The 18,132-nt window shown below is 35.7% G+C and overlaps 4 protein-coding genes across 8 annotated transcripts in view; 3 read left to right on the top strand and 1 right to left on the bottom strand.

Moving 5' to 3' along the window:
* Positions 1-195, bottom strand: part of LOC107591268 (cystatin-B-like) — a gene marked incomplete at its 5' end in the record, with an annotated part of 6,651 nt that extends 6,456 nt beyond the window's left edge. The window contains 2 exons of the mRNA XM_016280382.1: positions 52-81; positions 166-195. Of these exons, the coding sequence (XP_016135868.1) occupies positions 52-81; positions 166-195 (60 nt within the window). The remainder of the gene's footprint in view (positions 1-51; positions 82-165) is intronic.
* A 37-nt stretch (positions 196-232) lies between these two features.
* LOC107591245 (sterile alpha motif domain-containing protein 3-like) lies at positions 233-2,373 on the top strand. 2 transcript variants are annotated; one of them, XM_016280354.1, is made up of 4 exons: positions 237-440; positions 674-880; positions 1,753-1,921; positions 2,223-2,373. In XM_016280354.1, exons 1-4 carry the CDS (start codon positions 249-251, stop codon positions 2,318-2,320), a joined length of 666 nt encoding a protein of 221 aa, XP_016135840.1. In that variant the 5' UTR covers positions 237-248; the 3' UTR covers positions 2,321-2,373. The 2 variants fall into 2 exon arrangements, with proteins under 2 accessions (XP_016135842.1, XP_016135840.1); XM_016280356.1 differs by lacking the exon at positions 1,753-1,921 and having other exon boundaries at positions 233-440.
* Positions 2,374-5,066: 2,693 nt separating this feature from the next.
* Positions 5,067-9,039, top strand: LOC107591244 (uncharacterized). 2 transcript variants are annotated; one of them, XM_016280353.1, is made up of 8 exons: positions 5,067-5,133; positions 5,330-5,471; positions 5,577-5,721; positions 5,840-5,953; positions 8,100-8,244; positions 8,334-8,482; positions 8,568-8,707; positions 8,798-9,039. In XM_016280353.1, the coding sequence occupies exons 2-8, from the start codon at positions 5,372-5,374 to the stop codon at positions 8,950-8,952; spliced, it is 948 nt and encodes a 315-aa protein (XP_016135839.1). In that variant the 5' UTR covers positions 5,067-5,133; positions 5,330-5,371; the 3' UTR covers positions 8,953-9,039. The 2 variants fall into 2 exon arrangements, with proteins under 2 accessions (XP_016135839.1, XP_016135838.1); XM_016280352.1 differs by having other exon boundaries at positions 5,080-5,133; positions 5,363-5,471.
* Positions 9,040-10,046: 1,007 nt separating this feature from the next.
* The window catches only part of LOC107591247 (serine/arginine repetitive matrix protein 1-like), a 17,493-nt gene continuing 9,407 nt past the window's right edge, over positions 10,047-18,132 (top strand). For 2 of the 3 annotated variants that reach the window (XM_016280359.1, XM_016280360.1), the window contains exons 1-2: positions 14,300-14,369; positions 14,467-14,622. In XM_016280359.1, the coding sequence (XP_016135845.1) occupies positions 14,317-14,369; positions 14,467-14,622 (209 nt within the window). In that variant the 5' untranslated portion in view covers positions 14,300-14,316. Of the gene's footprint in view, positions 10,401-11,211; positions 11,256-11,359; positions 11,431-11,537; positions 11,660-11,741; positions 11,803-12,205; positions 12,405-12,482; positions 12,564-12,692; positions 12,771-12,867; positions 13,024-14,299; positions 14,370-14,466; positions 14,623-18,132 lie in introns of those variants that run through there. The other variant, XM_016280361.1, reaches the window with a different exon arrangement.

Genomic DNA, 18,132 nt, shown 5'->3' on the forward strand with positions numbered 1-18,132 from the left:
GCCGACGTTTTGCGTTGGGTGGGGGGCCAACTTCACGGAGGTAAACTAGAGCCCAGCTTTATCCTCGGCATGAGACTTCATCTGTGGAAAAACGGGAACTAAGTTTGTTGTTGTATGACACATCACTTCACTGTTTCTATTTATCTGCAATGAAAAGTTACCAACCTCGTCGCATATGTTCTGCACCTCTTCATTTTTTTAACATGAGGTATTACATCTTTCCTGTGTGTGTGTATATATAAATATATATGCATGTGTGTGTATTTATTTATTTTTTCTGTTTTCAATTAGTGCACATGTCTCTGAGGCGTAAATTCAAGTGGGAGCGTGCACCTCTGGTTGACAACAGTGAAGTGAGAGGTAGTAAGGAGAAGTTTGGCCACAAAAAATCAAACCAACTTGTAAAAACAGCGAGGACCAGTCAGAGAAATGTGTCGAAGGTCAGTGATGCCCAACTTGGTGCATTGGTAATAAATGAGGCTTAGTTAAGTTGTAGTCACTGTTAGTTGGTTAATGTCTGTTCTTTTTAACAGTTTTGTAGCTATAAGGTTGGTCAAGTCAGTTCAATCAGTTGGTAGAAGATTGATTCACCCAATGGAATTACACAAGACAATTTAGTTTTATGTCAGATGTGTTTGTAAGTGTATCTCTCTCTATCTCAATTCCCATAAAGGCACCAAGTGTTCTGGGTGAGGATCCATCCTCCATTGAGGCTCATGTGAATGTCTTGCATAGCCAGCACCAGAAGATGCAACCTGACTTGAGGATTGTACGGGACCGTATGCAGCAGACGTTTGCATGGCGGCAAAAGGAGATTGCTGATGGAATGACTGTAGAGGACGCACTTAAGAAGTACCCTTTCTTAAGGACACCCACCGGGGTAAGTAAAAATATATCCTACGGTCATAGAATTCTTAGTGGTATATTCTTATTTGCTGGTCCGTGTGAGTATAATACATGCACCAAGTTTGATTCCCGGTCATGAAAATGAGAACTTCACCAGGAGTGTCGCTCAGTGGCCGCTTGAGCAGCTCATAGCTAAATCAAAGACGGATGTCAGCAGCTGGAGCGGTGAGACAGAAGACAGCAGGGAGAAGATAAGGAGGTTTTGAGTTTTGCTAGCTGGCTATCTAGCTATATCAGGTGCATTTTGTTTAAACATGTTCAACTTTTCATAAAATCGATGTGCTCGTCACTTTCACTTTTCATTGAGTGACCAATAACAGCCTGGATGGGGTGGGACATAACAAAAGTTTAACTCCTCCTGCATAAATAGTTCTGATTATTGATGAGATAGTAGCATTAACAAATTAGAGACCAATGTAGGCCATTTTTCTTGCACAAGGATTTAATGAATGAAAACGACAAATATGAAACTGCTGTTTTGTCCGACTGGAATAAATATACCTGTGGTGAGCTATATAGCATATCATTTATCATTCATTTTGGAGCAGTACATTTCTGGTGAAGCTTTCATGAAAGGGAGGGAGTTATTGGGTCAAACTTGGTGAATGTATTGTACTCTAATAAACGAGCAAAAACCACTATGTAACTGAAATGTTATTAATCATTAAAAGTGTGACAGTGGAAATAAATGATGCCGATTTTAATGGTTTTATAGTATGAAAACTAACATGTAGTCTACACACAAGTGTCCCATATATGCCATTAAGTACGGCTTCTTGGATTAGTATCAAGCTGCATGATGATTTCTGATACGGAATAAAGTTTAATGTTTTTTTTCTTCTGTAGTTGTGTGATGAGTTGGAACGTATCCATCCAGCAACAGGGAACTTGTGTCAGCAATTCAGTGAAGGCTTCAAATGTATTGTACCGAAGGTGCTTCACCTAGCTCAAAGGAAATGCCCACTATTCAAGTTTTACCTGGAGACAAAAGAAGCTCTTATTGAGGATCTTCCAGGTACTGATTAAATGTTAATGCCTATATCACAGTGTTTCAAAGTCGTGGGCCTTAATATGTCTTAAATTCTATTTTAGATTTGTTATTACTCTTATGTCATAAAACGGTGTACTTCAATTGACTTCAAAGTGTTAATTAACACAGGTTCTGTGGGAAAATCATCTTTTTAGATTCAAATTGCTTACCTGAAATTGACATCTACACTGGACCAAATGCATAGTGATGACCTTTATATTTACCTGCACTGCTTCTGAATTAGAAAAATGGTGTTTAAATATCAAGTATATCTTATGTCTTGCAGATATTGACTTTAGGGCAGCCCTCATCTTTCTGCCTTACATCTTCAAGGAGAACATTGATCGCTTTATTACACTTGGAGAGGTATGTCTTGCTTGCTAAAATCTCTTTTGTTCACCTCCATAACACCAAATACACTTGACAAACGTACTGATAGAAATTCACATTTTTAACACCACACATATCTCCACTTAAAGGAATACTTTATCCACTTAAATAATTCATTATTTTTAAGTGGTATGTAAAGTGGTAATGAGGCTGATCACCCATCATTGTTGCTATGCTGAAAACTTGCTTGGATGGTCCTTTTGTTTTTTCCTTCCACCATTGTTAAATTACTTTAGATTAATCGATTCTTGCTTAAATCCACTCAAACAAGTTTTAACAGCAATTCTTGTGTGAAAGGAAAAGGTGGAATTAAGTACATAAGCACAATATTTGTGCACAATGACTAAAATATAAAATATTATTCTAATTGTGTACAAAACCCAAAACATAATCTAATTTATTACATAATTTATGCACACCACATCAGAATGTAGTCGCATTCTAATACTTAATTCATTATTCAAGACTGATACAAATGTATGGGCCCCTGCGTTTGCTATGGTGCATGAGATTTGAGGCCAAGCACCAATATTTTAAAATAGTTGCCCATAACTGCAGAAATTGTAAACATTGCTACAACACTGAGCAACAGACGCCAGTTCAGACAGTGCTGGGAGTTTTGTGGGAGTATGCTGGGTGAATTTGAGAAAGTCCTGGGAAAAAGTGTGACCACTCCATTTTTATCTTTACCTGTGGAGCTGCAGAGAGCCCTGATGGTCAATCACAACCTCTGTGATGTAGATTTAACAGAGAAAGCTATCCAACGTGTGTCTGAAGTAACAGTCAACAATGTGACGTATGCTGTCAGAGCTTGTGTTTGTCATAGATGTACTGCATTCTGAGCGTATTCCATTGTTTTGGCAAATCAAGTACATCTTTAACATAGACACCATGTGGATCCTTTGTGGAAAAATGTTGATTCCTTTGTCCTATGACCGTCAATTTCATGCATGCAGTGTCAAGGTTGATAAAGAATGGACTTTAATGAAACCAGGAGATGAAATGGACAACCAGGCAAATGACACTTACTCTGTTGATGATTGTTTATGTCACAGTTAGACATTGTGTTTAAACTGAAATGTTTTAAAATGTGAAAATTAAAAGGATTTAATAAATTCAGATTTTAATTTGGCGTGTGTGTTAAAAAAATATATATATATACATAAAATCTCATTATAGTCAACGATTGTACCCTGTCAAAGCCAATTTTGTACCCTTTTTGAAGGGTCCATTTTTGAACTGTTAAATAAAGGTACAAAATTGACACCACGGGTACAAAACTGGTCTCTTAAGGTGCAAAACAAGGGTACAAATTTGTACCCTATGCCAAGGGTACAAAAGCTGTACCCTTGGGGGTACAGCCCCAGTGACAAGCCATTGTACCCCTAAAGGTACAATTATGTACTTTAATTTCTGAGTGTTCGCATCTTTCGCCTCAGTTGTTCCGCCACAAAGTAAAGTCATTTTATATACTGAGAGGTAACAAAAATACTCCGTAATATCTTCTCACGATAAAATTGACTGAACAGAAAGTTTTCTTCCTGTTGATCACGAGACATTGGAACAGACCATTTTTGTGGAATAGACTAAAGAATGTTGCAGTATATGAGCAGAGAAGAGCTGCTCGGCTGCTGTGCTTAAACATGTCTAAATATTATGAATATTTACGTTTAAACGTAAAATATTGATCTTTCCTGTGGTAATGTATCTCTGTTCATATTTCATCATCCCCCGCGAAGTGGTTTGATCCTCGTATTGCAGCACATGTAACATGTTAGGGCGTGGATAGTTTTGATGTAAATAATTGTTTAACGCGATAAAAAAATAACCATTTTAAATGTATTAAACAATTCACGCAGGTTTTTCCTAAACTCTACATACGCATGTGACTCCAGGTGACTACTGATGCTTCTGTGACTACTGATTGAACTCAATCTTAAACATATTTTTGGAACTTTTAAAAGAAAATTTAAATACTACAATATTTGTCATGTATACATTATTACAGTTTTTTTGTTGTTTATTTATTTTTTTACATTTTATGTGTTTAATGGGTTTATGTTTGGTAAAGAACAACTTGTACTGAAACTTAATATGCAAAAGGTTGCCCTTGAAGATACACGAATTGTTAAGTACATTTGAATGAAACCAAACACATATACCAGTCAATCGTGGTCTTCTCAGGAAATCTGCAAATCTTTAAGATGAAACCAAACTTTGCAAAATGTATAACAGGTTAAGCAACTCTGCAAAAACATGATTGTAAACATGTTTTGCTAAACTGTGTGTAAGTGGCAATATCACTTCAACACATGTCCAGATGTGTTTCATAATAGATATATGCTTCATCATGTGTCCATCCATGTGTACATTTACTTCCTTAACTGTTAAAGACATTATTACACACACAGTTAATGAATAAGCCATGTTATCAAACATGTACATGTGGATAAAAAGTGTAGTTTTTACTTTATAAAACTTTTTATTTATTTATTTAAAAAAATGGAAACAGAAATTATTTAAAAAGAAAAAACCCTACACCATCTGCTACTATTTTTTTGTTAATTCAAAGTGTAAGATCAGTTAGTTATGTAAGGATTTTTCATAACAATCGGAAGTGCAAAGAAAAAATGGTAGCCTCGACAGCCATTGTACACTTGTATTCAAATGACATACTGAGCACGTGTATACAGTTACACAACCTGCCCTTTATAAAACCAGTCCCACAGGTGTAGTATCTGTGTTATTCAGTCCTCAGAGTGTTACGGTAACTTCCCTCTCTCTTCAACGCTTGGTTTCAGGCGTAGGTAAGATACAAGTTTTGTGTCTTTATGTTTCATTTACTTATTACTAATAATGCATATGTGAGGGTGATTCGTTTTGAGCTGATATTTACATTTACATTTAGTCATTTAGCAGACGCTTTTATATAAGCGATATAGGCTATAAATATATGCCTATGTGTGTGTGTGTGTGTGTGTGTGCGTGTGCGTGCGTTTTCAGATAACAACAAGCAGAACATTCTCTTTATTTCAGCTGCTCACAATGGGAGGTCACAGCGTTGCCCGTTTAGCACTCATAGTCCTTTCTGTTGTCATTTTCATCATCTGCATCATATTCAACGCACTTGCTGGACCGGGAACTGGTATGTACAGAAGATAAATATAATACTGTTTCCAGTATGAATTAGGTGCTAAATTACGTTTTGGTTAAATATATCTCTACAATGTTATTTTTTTCCTATTTGCAGGTCCTTTTCGGAACAACACTGGAGCGATATCAGATAAATACAATACAGAAATCACTCCCTCGGGATGGACCTTCTCAATCTGGGGTGTCATCTACACTTGGCTGTCACTCATGCATGTTTACATCCTCACCACTACCTGCAGGAGGTAAGAACTCAGTGGGCTAGAATCAAATGGTAATCAAAAAATAAAGTGGCATGAAATGTGATTTTGTAATAATAACATGCTGCAGTTAATGAGACGATTATGTATATTGTGCTCACAGGACTGTTTATGGTCCAATGTACTGCAGTCCTGCTGTGTTGCCATATGGATTCTTCATAACCTGGATTGTAAACATGCTGCTAAATATAATCTGGCTTCTTCTGTGGGACAGACAGTAAGTTTGTCATTTTAAAAACAATTATTTTTATAATGTGGCAGCCAAAAGTTTGTAATATTAAAGATTTTTAAATGTTATTGGTCTCTTATGGCTGCATTTATATAATGAAAAATACAGCAATATTGTGAAATGTTATTACAATTTTAAATAACTATTTTCAATTTTAGTATATTTTAAAATGTAATTAATTTCTGTGATGGCAAAGCTGAATTTTCAGCAGTCATTACTCCTGTCTTCGAATGATCTTTAAGAAATCATTGTAATATGCTGAAGCATTTCTCATTATTTAAAATTGTGCTGCTTTTTGTGGAAACCATAATAAAACTGTGATCTTTGATGAATAGAAAGTTCATTAAACAGTATTTATTAAATTTACAAATAACAGCAAAAACTGTGAAAACGTTGATAAAAAATAAGAAATGTTTCTTAAACAGCACATTAGAATGATTTCTGAAGGATCATGTGACACTGCAGACTGGAGTAATGGCTGCTGAAAATTCAGCTTTGCAATAAAACAGAATGCAATGATGTGGAAGTTTCAAATTTCAATATTTTATTCAGAATACAACATAGATGACATATCAAATGTTTAAACTGAGAAAATGTATCATTTTAAGGGGAAAATAAGTTGATTTTAAATTTCATGGCATCAACACATCTCAAAAAAGTTGGGACAAGGCCATGTTTACCACTGTGTGGCATCCCCTCTTCTTTTTATAAGAGTCTGCAAATGTCTGGGGACTGAGGAGACAAGTTGCTCAAGTTTAGGAATAGGAATGTTGTCCCATTCTTGTCTAATACAGGCTTCTAGTTGCTCAACTGTCTTAGGTCTTCTTTGTCGCATCTTCCTCTTTATGATGCGCCAAATGTTTTCTATGGGTGAAAGATCTGGACTGCAGGCTGGCCATTTCAGTACCCGGATCCTTCTACGCAGCCATGATGTTGTAATTGATGCAGTATGTGGTCTGGCATTGTCATGTTGGAAAATGCAAGGTCTTCCCTGAAAGAGACGACGTCTGGATGGGAGCATATGTTGTTCTAGAACTTGGATATACCTTTCAGCATTGATGGTGCCTTTCCAGATGTGTAAGCTGCCCATGCCACACGCACTCATGCAACCCCATACCATCAGAGATGCAGGCTTCTGAACTGAGCGCTGATAACAACTTGGGTTGTCCTTGTCCTCTTTAGTCCGGATGACATGGCGTCCCAGTTTTCCAAAAAGAACTTCAAATTTTGATTCGTCTGACCACAGAACAGTTTTTCACTTTGCCACAGTCCATTTTAAATGCGCCTTGGCCCAGAGAAAACGCCTGCGCTTCTGGATCATGTTTAGATATGGCTTCTTTTTTTACCTATAGAGTTTTAGCCGGCAACGGCGAATGGCACGGTGGATTGTGTTCACCGACATTGTTTTCTGGAAGTATTCCTGAGCCCATGTTGTGATTTCCATTACAGTAGCATTCCTGTATGTGATGCAGTGCCGTCTAAGGGCCCGAAGATCATGGGCATCCAGTATGGTTTTCCGGCCTTGACCCTTACGCACAGAGATTTGTTCCAGATTCTCTGAATCTTTGGATATTATTATGTCATGTAGATGATGATAACTTCAAACTCTTTGCAATTTTTCTCTGAGAAACTCCTTTCTGATATTGCTCCACTATTTTTCGCCGCAGCATTGGGGGAATTGGTGATCCTCTGCCCATCTTGACTTCTGAGAGACACTGCCACTCTGAGAGGCTCTTTTTATACCCAATCATGTTGCCAATTGACCTAATAAGTTGCAAATTGGTCCTCCAGCTGTTCCTTATATGTACATTTAACTTTTCCGGCCTCTTATTGCTACCTGTCCCAACTTTTTTGGAATGTGTAGCTCTCATGAAATCCAAAATGAGCCAATATTTGGCATGACATTTCAAAATGTCTCACTTTCAACATTTGATATGTTATCTATATTCTATTGTGAATAAAATATAAGTTTATGAGATTTGTAAATTATTCCATTCCTTTTTACTCACAATTTGTACAGTGTGCCAACTTTTTTAGAATTGGGTTTGTACTTTATAATTATATTATACTTACCTCTCTCATTTTTGTTGACTGTTTGCAAAATCCTCATAAACTTCTTTGCATTTCTTTAAAGGGTGATGATTGCTGCATTCATTATCCTTGCCTTGATTGCCTTCACAAACTATTTGCTTATAATCTTCTCCTGTCATGGACTCAAACAATATGGAGCCTGGTTAAACAAATATCACAAAGTAGACCTCTGGTGCATACGGATATTGGTGAGAGTCCATTACAATTTTACTTAATAGCATCTCAAACCATTTGAAAAACATTATGCATTTTTAATTTAGCATCTTTAATCTTGCAGGTTCAGAATGGCATTGCAACATACACAACATGGACAACAATTGCCACTCTGATTAACTTCACTGTTGTGCTGAGATATGATGCTGGAATGACCCAGTCAGATGCAGCAACAGTCTCTCTCTCTATTCTTTTGGGTGAAGCTATTTCTTGGTAAGACCATGGAACTCAAATAAATGAAGGATGCTAAATAAATGAAAGACATACATTTTGAGATTAATGCATTATTATTCTACAGGTTCATTGTTGAGAACTTTGTGTTTGAAAAGCACCTGCGATACATTCTGACAGTCTACCCTGTTGTTATTGTGGCCTTGAGTGGAAACATGACCAAGAACTTTAAATCTGCAGATCCAAGCCGCAGCGGCATTTACATAGGTGAGCATGAATGTGATAATGGCTTTGCCATTGTGTTCTTAATCTGTTTTGCCATATTTCATGACAACAATATTTTGTTATTTTCCACAGCTGTTTTACTGGGGTTGACTTGTACACTATTTGCGATCAAAGTGTTGCTGGTTATATGGAGGCACATTAAACATCCTCTCTACAAAGGCATGAATGTAGAGGAGGAGATATCACCAATGGAAATTGCTGAAAAGCAGAAGAAGATCTTCACTTAAACGGAATAATGTTTGTATCATTCGATTTTATATTTGTCATGCTATTTATTTATTATAGCATTATAATCAATGCTATTTATTTTTATAATTGTTCAAATGTGTAAATATGTAATTTTGATAAATGATGAAGTAAAAACTAAAATGCAAAGCTTGTGTAAATGAGTTACACACATTTAATTGCTCTTATCAGGGCAGGGGGTGTCTTAGAGTATCTTTACAGTGACCATGATCTGTGCACTGTTATGTACCATTTTTCTCCAGCAATAAAATCATAAAACTCACTAGGGTTTAAAGTTTTTGTAAAGTTTTAGATGGGAAGTCAAGAGGTTGTTGGCTCAATCCCAACAAGTGGTGACTGAAAATAGAATCATGATCACAATCCCATTATATCAAATGTCAATCAAATTAATGAACTGTGTGTTGATTTGAAAGAGAACTACTTGCAGTATATTGTGGCTAAAATCATGACCATGAATAAAAAAAATCTGCAACTCTTATTTAAATTAAAAAAAAAAAATTAAAGTTATAATTTTTTTATTAAATTGTCTTGCATTGGATACAAAAGGGAAACTATTATTTGTAATAATTGTAAGAAATGTTAATATTTATTTAAAATGTAGTCAGAAATATGATATATAGTCAAGTTACTAACAATGTTATTTTAGTAGCCTATCATTGAGATACTATATAATTATTTTTATTAATATTTACAATCCGTTTTTATTTTTAGATTTTAATTTTAAAGTTTTAGTAATTTTTTTGTCTTTGTCATTTTACATTTTAATTTCAGTTTTAGTTTTAAAGTATTTTAGTACATAAAGTTAAACTAAATTAAAATGAGATTTTTTTTAATTAAAGTCCATTTTATTTTAAGTAATGTGACTTTTGGTTTTAGTTGTAGGTAACTTTTATAAACCTGGTTGCCATTTAATTGGTAATTTATTTTAAACGGTATTTATATATTAAAAAAAATGTCACGTTATCTCCTTGGCTTGTGGGTTTATTGATGCCCCCTAGTGGGCTTTATCCTAATTTAATTTACTGGTGTAGTGCGGCTGTGAAACACTCCGCAGCACTAGGTGGCAGCATTTCATTGTGCGTCTTTCTCCCGCACAGGAACACAAATGAGCGGGAGAATTTGTGTTGTTGTTGTGGGTCAAATACAGTGACGGACTCTAGGAAAGATATTAATGTTTTCTGTGAGATATTAATATTTTAATGCTTAATTCACTATTGTTTTGAAAGTAAAGCTATTGCAAATACAAAATTAGCTTCAAGACTTGCCAAACTGCCTGAACAAAGAAGAGTGTAATGTACGCGCGAATGGCGGTCAGCTACCAGTCACGGGCATGTTGGGATTGAAACGGAGAACAGGACTATCTGCACATTTAAGAGCTTCACTGGCGGACACACATTTTCTTTAACCAGGGGTGAACACGATGTCCCAGGTCAGTAGTTATGGGTGTATCGTTACGGAAAGAACAAAGCCACCGTTTGTGGCGCAGAGTCCGTCAGTGGCTGCCCTCAAAACCTAGTAAGCTCCTACCTAGACAGCATTTTTGGGCATCTTAGGCGCTCAAAATTCTCTCAGAGTAGTGTTTTGGGACAAAGCCACTGTCTCTGAAAAGAAAGCAGAAGTAAAGTGACAGTTCAGACACCGTTCAGCCAGGTAGCAATACACAGCATCACATTGTTTATTACATTAATGTAAACATTATTTCTGTGGTTTCTATTGTACATATGTGCTGTTCTTATAAACTTTCTATTCATCAAGGAATATATATAAGGAAAAAATATTAAGCAGCACAACTATTTTAACATCGATAATACGAAATGTTTCTTGAGCATCAAATCAGATTATTAGAATGATTTCTGAAGGGTCATGTGACACTGAAGACTGGAGTAATGGTGCTGAAGATTCAGGAATAAATCATCACAGGAATAAATGACATTTTACAATATATTAAAATAGAAGACAGTTATTTTAAGTTGTAATAATAATATTACACTATTAAAGTTTTACTGCATTTTTGATCAAACAAATGCAGAGTGAACAAAAGAAATGTTAAGAAAGAAAAAGCGTACCAAACTTTTGAACTGTAATTAATAGATAGATAGATAGATATGGTTGTGTGTGTGTGTGTGTGTGTGTGTGCGCGTGTGTGTGTGAATTATGTGATAAATGTATAGTTACCATGAGTTAGTTTTATGTATTTTATTCTTCAAATGAACTTGTGATGTTTGAATCAATGATTTCAGGTCAAAGCCAAAAAGAAACTGCATTATTATCAAGGACATGAAATGTAAGTAATGTTAGACTTTCATAACAAACAACCTATTGTATTGGTTAATATCTTAACTAGCTCAAGTAAAAGTAATTTAATCAGATGTTGCTGCTGGTTTTCAGAGTCAGTTCTGACTTCAAGATCGATAAGGTTTTCACCCTGCGTGACATTGACAATCTCTTCGATGACATTGGTAATTATATCTTACATTCATCTAATTGCTTAAAACATTCATTTCATTGTCAATTTTTCATGCTATTCATTGTGCGAAACAATATCTCATGTTGTTGTTATTGGTAGATGCTGACTCTGAGCTGGGTTTGCCTCTGCTTTCTCCTTTGCCCAAAAGCACTGGCATGAATAGTCAGAAGAAAAGTGAAAGTTCTTCTGATCCAGAAAAGATGAAGGCATCATCTCAACAGGTACACATGAAGTGAATCATTAGAAGTTAGTCTGTTCTTAGTGCTATAATGTGATTGTTAATCAGATGACTCCGATTGTCAGGTGCCCAAGGATGCTTTAATCCAGGAAAATGGCATTCGAGAAGATGAAATGATTTATAAAGGTAAACCTACATCTAATCGATTGTATTATTGGACACAGTTTTTATATCAGTTGTACTGTGTATGATTACTAGCTATTATTGCACATTTTGGTTTAAAGTAAACTTAACATTTGATTAAACCAGCAAAAAATTTTCAATTATAAACCATATTTTTGATCATTTGAAATGAAATATTAATAAATGCAAAAATTTAATTGTAATTTAAAATTCTAAATGCAAATATAAAATTATGCAAGTAAATTAAGTAAATGTATAATTTGTATTGGCAATGCAAGTAGAAATTTGAACTACTTGCCTGACCATGAAAACAGAAAAAAATAGTTAATTATTTAGCATATCTCACCTGTCTCATACCTGCTTAGCATCTGTAATAATTGTCATATTTCTTTCAATCCTAACAAAGAGAGTCCATTTAAAGAACTTGCTCCCATAAAGACATCCAGCCCTATTGCTTTGGCAACAGAGAGGGATGAAACGGTGGATGGAGTCAGACCTGTGGCTGATCCTCTTCTCTTCGTTGAGGATGAGGAACCCATTGGTGGAGACTTAAGCAAGGGGTCCTGCACTCAGCAGTCAGAACCGGTCAAGGAATCTGTTAATGGGTAAGTAAAACGAGTCTGATAAATGTTACTGTTTTTGTTTTATTGTCTAACTGTTCACTTATTTTCTCTGCTCTGAAGGGATAGCGGGTCTCTGGCTTCACCACCAGAAAGGCTTGAGTTTAGAAAAACTACTAAAGCAACTGCTGGCTCTTTATCAAGGTCAGATATTAATGTGTAACAACAGTATTGTTCATCAACATTGAATTTAACTTTCTTATAAATAATCATATAATCAAATTTCTTATATTATGATAAAAACAAATTCAGCTTAAAATGTTTATTCTTCAGTATGAAGCCTGCGAAAACCACTAAAATGCCAGAGCAAGCCACACAGTCCCCTCCAGAAACTAAGGAAGGTTTAACAATGTAAGGAAACTACCATTTCTAATGTTATAACTGAATTGTTCTTTCTATTTAGAGCTGCAGATTTCTTATTAAATCTTCTAATTTTTTTATTATTAAGGGAAAAAAATCAGAATCAACTTTCTCCTGTTTTGGTTCAGAAAAGTGAACCAAAACTTCAAGAGGTGGAGCAATGCAAGAATCTGGTGGAGGATCAAGGCAAAGGATTGTCTTTCCAGCACAAGCTTAATAAGGCCTTGATGCCTAAATCCCCACGGTGAGTTTAAATGTGTTTCTGATAGGGCTGTGAATCTTTGGGTAGACCGCGAATCGATTCGATTCACGATTCATAAGTTTTCGATTCGACTCAAGAACAATTTTTGCAAATTCAGAACGAATCGATTCGATACACAATTATATTCGATTCGATTAACGATTTGATTCTGCATTCTTTAAATGCATTCACAGGATTACTTAAATGCTTAGTCAGGGGGCAAATTACACAGCAGCCTTTATGGTTACAGAACCATAGGTTAGAGAAAAAAAAACCTTGTCCATTGTTAGATGCTAGTTTAATGATGCTGTGGCATGACATGGCATATGTAGAAATTTATGTAAGCCAAGATTTAAAAAAAGAGCTTTAAAAGTATGATGTATATGCTAACATTTTGTCACACTAGGGGCGTAGCCATCATTTCAGAAGTGACAGAAATGTCAAATACAATAATTTTATGTATGTATAAAATTTTTTTTTACAAGGAATTATTTTCTTATCTCTTACTTTGAATTTGCTATAAGAACTCAAATACACTTCTGGACAATAATCAATCATTTTTAATCTATAATTTTTTCCTAATTGCAATTTTATGATTGTTTTAAATACTACAAACAATTATTTCAATTTTCTGCACAGAATAAGGTAGAAAATATACTTTATAGTTTCTGTACTGTAGTAAATGATATGTAAATTAGCAATGCATTATTCATAAATTTTATTTATTTATTGCGTTTATTATCTTAATGTTTCCGTTCATTCTGCTTCCGTTCGTTTTGCTGCAGATATAGCCTGGCATGTCTTAAGTTCTATGAGCGCGAGATCACTTCTCTTTCAGTGCGAAAACTTCTTTCTCATTTTCATCAAATAAAATGCTATAGTGTTTAACTTTTCCTCTCCATCGGCGAATGATGATTTTGAAAGAAAACGCGCCCGATGTCTGTTTGCTATAGCAACGAACGCTACTTTCATGCATCTGATTATCAGATAAACCTTGCGCTCTTATTTCAAGGTTGTTGTTAAAGCTGTGGTTATTTTAACGGTTTCCTTTGTACATTTGGTTTAACAACATTGTTAAAACACATTTCTCATTCAATGGAACTGTGCATATGCTTTAGACACTTAAATTTTTGCTTCGTCCATGCAATAAATAGCCTACGCAGCTTTCGACTGCTCAGGTAATGGAATTTAACTTTCTTATAAATAATCATATAATCAAATTTCTTATATTATGATAAAAACAAATTCAGCTTAAAATGTTTATTCTTCAGTATGAAGCCTGCGAAAACCACTAAAATGCCAGAGCAAGCCACACAGTCCCCTCCAGAAACTAAGGAAGGTTTAACAATGTAAGGAAACTACCATTTCTAATGTTATAACTGAATTGTTCTTTCTATTTAGAGCTGCAGATTTCTTATTAAATCTTCTAATTTTTTTATTATTAAGGGAAAAAAATCAGAATCAACTTTCTCCTGTTTTGGTTCAGAAAAGTGAACCAAAACTTCAAGAGGTGGAGCAATGCAAGAATCTGGTGGAGGATCAAGGCAAAGGATTGTCTTTCCAGCACAAGCTTAATAAGGCCTTGATGCCTAAATCCCCACGGTGAGTTTAAATGTGTTTCTGATAGGGCTGTGAATCTTTGGGTAGACCGCGAATCGATTCGATTCACGATTCATAAGTTTTCGATTCGACTCAAGAACAATTTTTGCAAATTCAGAACGAATCGATTCGATACACAATTATATTCGATTCGATTAACGATTTGATTCTGCATTCTTTAAATGCATTCACAGGATTACTTAAATGCTTAGTCAGGGGGCAAATTACACAGCAGCCTTTATGGTTACAGAACCATAGGTTAGAGAAAAAAAAACCTTGTCCATTGTTAGATGCTAGTTTAATGATGCTGTGGCATGACATGGCATATGTAGAAATTTATGTAAGCCAAGATTTAAAAAAAGAGCTTTAAAAGTATGATGTATATGCTAACATTTTGTCACACTAGGGGCGTAGCCATCATTTCAGAAGTGACAGAAATGTCAAATACAATAATTTTATGTATGTATAAAAATTTTTTTTACAAGGAATTATTTTCTTATCTCTTACTTTGAATTTGCTATAAGAACTCAAATACACTTCTGGACAATAATCAATCATTTTTAATCTATAATTTTTTCCTAATTGCAATTTTATGATTGTTTTAAATACTACAAACAATTATTTCAATTTTCTGCACAGAATAAGGTAGAAAATATACTTTATAGTTTCTGTACTGTAGTAAATGATATGTAAATTAGCAATGCATTATTCATAAATTTTATTTATTTATTGCGTTTATTATCTTAATGTTTCCGTTCATTCTGCTTCCGTTCGTTTTGCTGCAGATATAGCCTGGCATGTCTTAAGTTCTATGAGCGCGAGATCACTTCTCTTTCAGTGCGAAAACTTCTTTCTCATTTTCATCAAATAAAATGCTATAGTGTTTAACTTTTCCTCTCCATCGGCGAATGATGATTTTGAAAGAAAACGCGCCCGATGTCTGTTTGCTATAGCAACGAACGCTACTTTCATGCATCTGATTATCAGATAAACCTTGCGCTCTTATTTCAAGGTTGTTGTTAAAGCTGTGGTTATTTTAACGGTTTCCTTTGTACATTTGGTTTAACAACATTGTTAAAACACATTTCTCATTCAATGGAACTGTGCATATGCTTTAGACACTTAAATTTTTGCTTCGTCCATGCAATAAATAGCCTACGCAGCTTTCGACTGCTCAGGTAATGTCGTCGGTATGACCGAGAGCCATTGAAAAACTACAGAAAAGTAAAACTACTTCACTTTAGCATTACTGGCCACGAGTAGCCTACTAAGGAGAGATCACACATCAGCTGCTCAAAAAATGTGTCAGTGAGACGAACGGAGCGCGAGCGCAATCCTGTGACAGTCACTGCAGGCGGGAAATAGTGCAGCGCGTGAAGGAGAGATGCGAGGGCACGAACACTGTTCAAGGTCTCCATTAATTTGTGCTAGTAGTAATTTACTGTGTATATATTTTGAAAGCATTGAATCGCTATAGAAATCACAATTGATTCGATTCTTAGTGTTTTAAATCGATTATTGTCCGAAATCGGCAATTCACGATTCAAAAATCCATGTTTCAAGATCAATGCATTGCATCGTCAAGGTTTGTAATCGATGCATCGAGAAAACAGTGAATCGTTACACCCCTAGTTTCTGATCTTAAAGGGTTAGTTCACCCAAAAATTTTAATTAGCCCATAAATTACTCACCCTCAAGTCATCCTAGGTGTATATGACTTTCTTCTTTCCGACGAATTCAGTCAGAGTTATATAAAAAATCTTTCAAGCTGTTTAATGGTACTCAGCGGGTGTTGCAGTGCATCAGTCCAAAAAAAGTGAAATAAAAAGCACCCATCCTTAATAAAAAGTGTCTCACACAGCTCGGGGGGGTGAACAAACTACTCCGGTAGCGAATCGGTGCGTTTTTGTAAGAAAAATTACCATATTTAAAACGTAATAATAAATTTAATCTAGCTTGCGCTCACTGTTGTACACGGAAGCAGCTCCGGGCGGATGACGTATGAGATCGGCGTTGCGCATGCGCCGCTCAGAAGTGACAAATGCGGAAACGCAGGGGAGAGATCAAAACAAAACAATAGTCACGAATTAGAAGTACAAAACGAGGATTTGTAAAGAAGAATGTCAGAGGATTTCGATATAAGCCAAGAGGAGACTGGTTTTTCTTTGCTAAAGTAAGGAAACTTTGCTTCCTTTGCTCCTGTTAACAAACGTTGGTTTTCACGAGACTGACCAGTGCATGCGCAACGCTGAACTCATGATTATCAGATAAACCTTGCGCTCTTATTTCAAGGTTGTTGTTAAAGCTGTGGTTATTTTAACGGTTTCCTTTGTACATTTGGTTTAACAACATTGTTAAAACACATTTCTCATTCAATGGAACTGTGCATATGCTTTAGACACTTAAATTTTTGCTTCGTCCATGCAATAAATAGCCTACGCAGCTTTCGACTGCTCAGGTAATGTCGTCGGTATGACCGAGAGCCATTGAAAAACTACAGAAAAGTAAAACTACTTCACTTTAGCATTACTGGCCACGAGTAGCCTACTAAGGAGAGATCACACATCAGCTGCTCAAAAAATGTGTCAGTGAGACGAACGGAGCGCGAGCGCAATCCTGTGACAGTCACTGCAGGCGGGAAATAGTGCAGCGCGTGAAGGAGAGATGCGAGGGCACGAACACTGTTCAAGGTCTCCATTAATTTGTGCTAGTAGTAATTTACTGTGTATATATTTTGAAAGCATTGAATCGCTATAGAAATCACAATTGATTCGATTCTTAGTGTTTTAAATCGATTATTGTCCGAAATCGGCAATTCACGATTCAAAAATCCATGTTTCAAGATCAATGCATTGCATCGTCAAGGTTTGTAATCGATGCATCGAGAAAACAGTGAATCGTTACACCCCTAGTTTCTGATCTTAAAGGGTTAGTTCACCCAAAAATTTTAATTAGCCCATAAATTACTCACCCTCAAGTCATCCTAGGTGTATATGACTTTCTTCTTTCCGACGAATTCAGTCAGAGTTATATAAAAAATCTTTCAAGCTGTTTAATGGTACTCAGCGGGTGTTGCAGTGCATCAGTCCAAAAAAAGTGAAATAAAAAGCACCCATCCTTAATAAAAAGTGTCTCACACAGCTCGGGGGGTGAACAAACTACTCCGGTAGCGAATCGGTGTGTTTTTGTAAGAAAAATTACCATATTTAAAACGTAATAATAAATTTAATCTAGCTTGCGCTCACTGTTGTACACGGAAGCAGCTCCGGGCGGATGACGTATGAGATCGGCGTTGCGCATGCGCCGCTCAGAAGTGACAAATAGGGAAACGCAGGGGAGAGATCAAAACAAAACAATAGTCACGAATTAGAAGTACAAAACGAGGATTTGTAAAGAAGAATGTCAGAGGATTTCGATATAAGCCAAGAGGAGACTGGTTTTTCTTTGCTAAAGTAAGGAAACTTTGCTTCCTTTGCTCCTGTTAACAAACGTTGGTTTTCACGAGACTGACCA

This window comes from Sinocyclocheilus grahami, unplaced genomic scaffold (genome assembly GCF_001515645.1).
Source record: "Sinocyclocheilus grahami isolate Dianchi unplaced genomic scaffold, SAMN03320097.WGS_v1.1 scaffold139.1, whole genome shotgun sequence".
Taxonomy (NCBI): domain Eukaryota; kingdom Metazoa; phylum Chordata; class Actinopteri; order Cypriniformes; family Cyprinidae; genus Sinocyclocheilus; species Sinocyclocheilus grahami.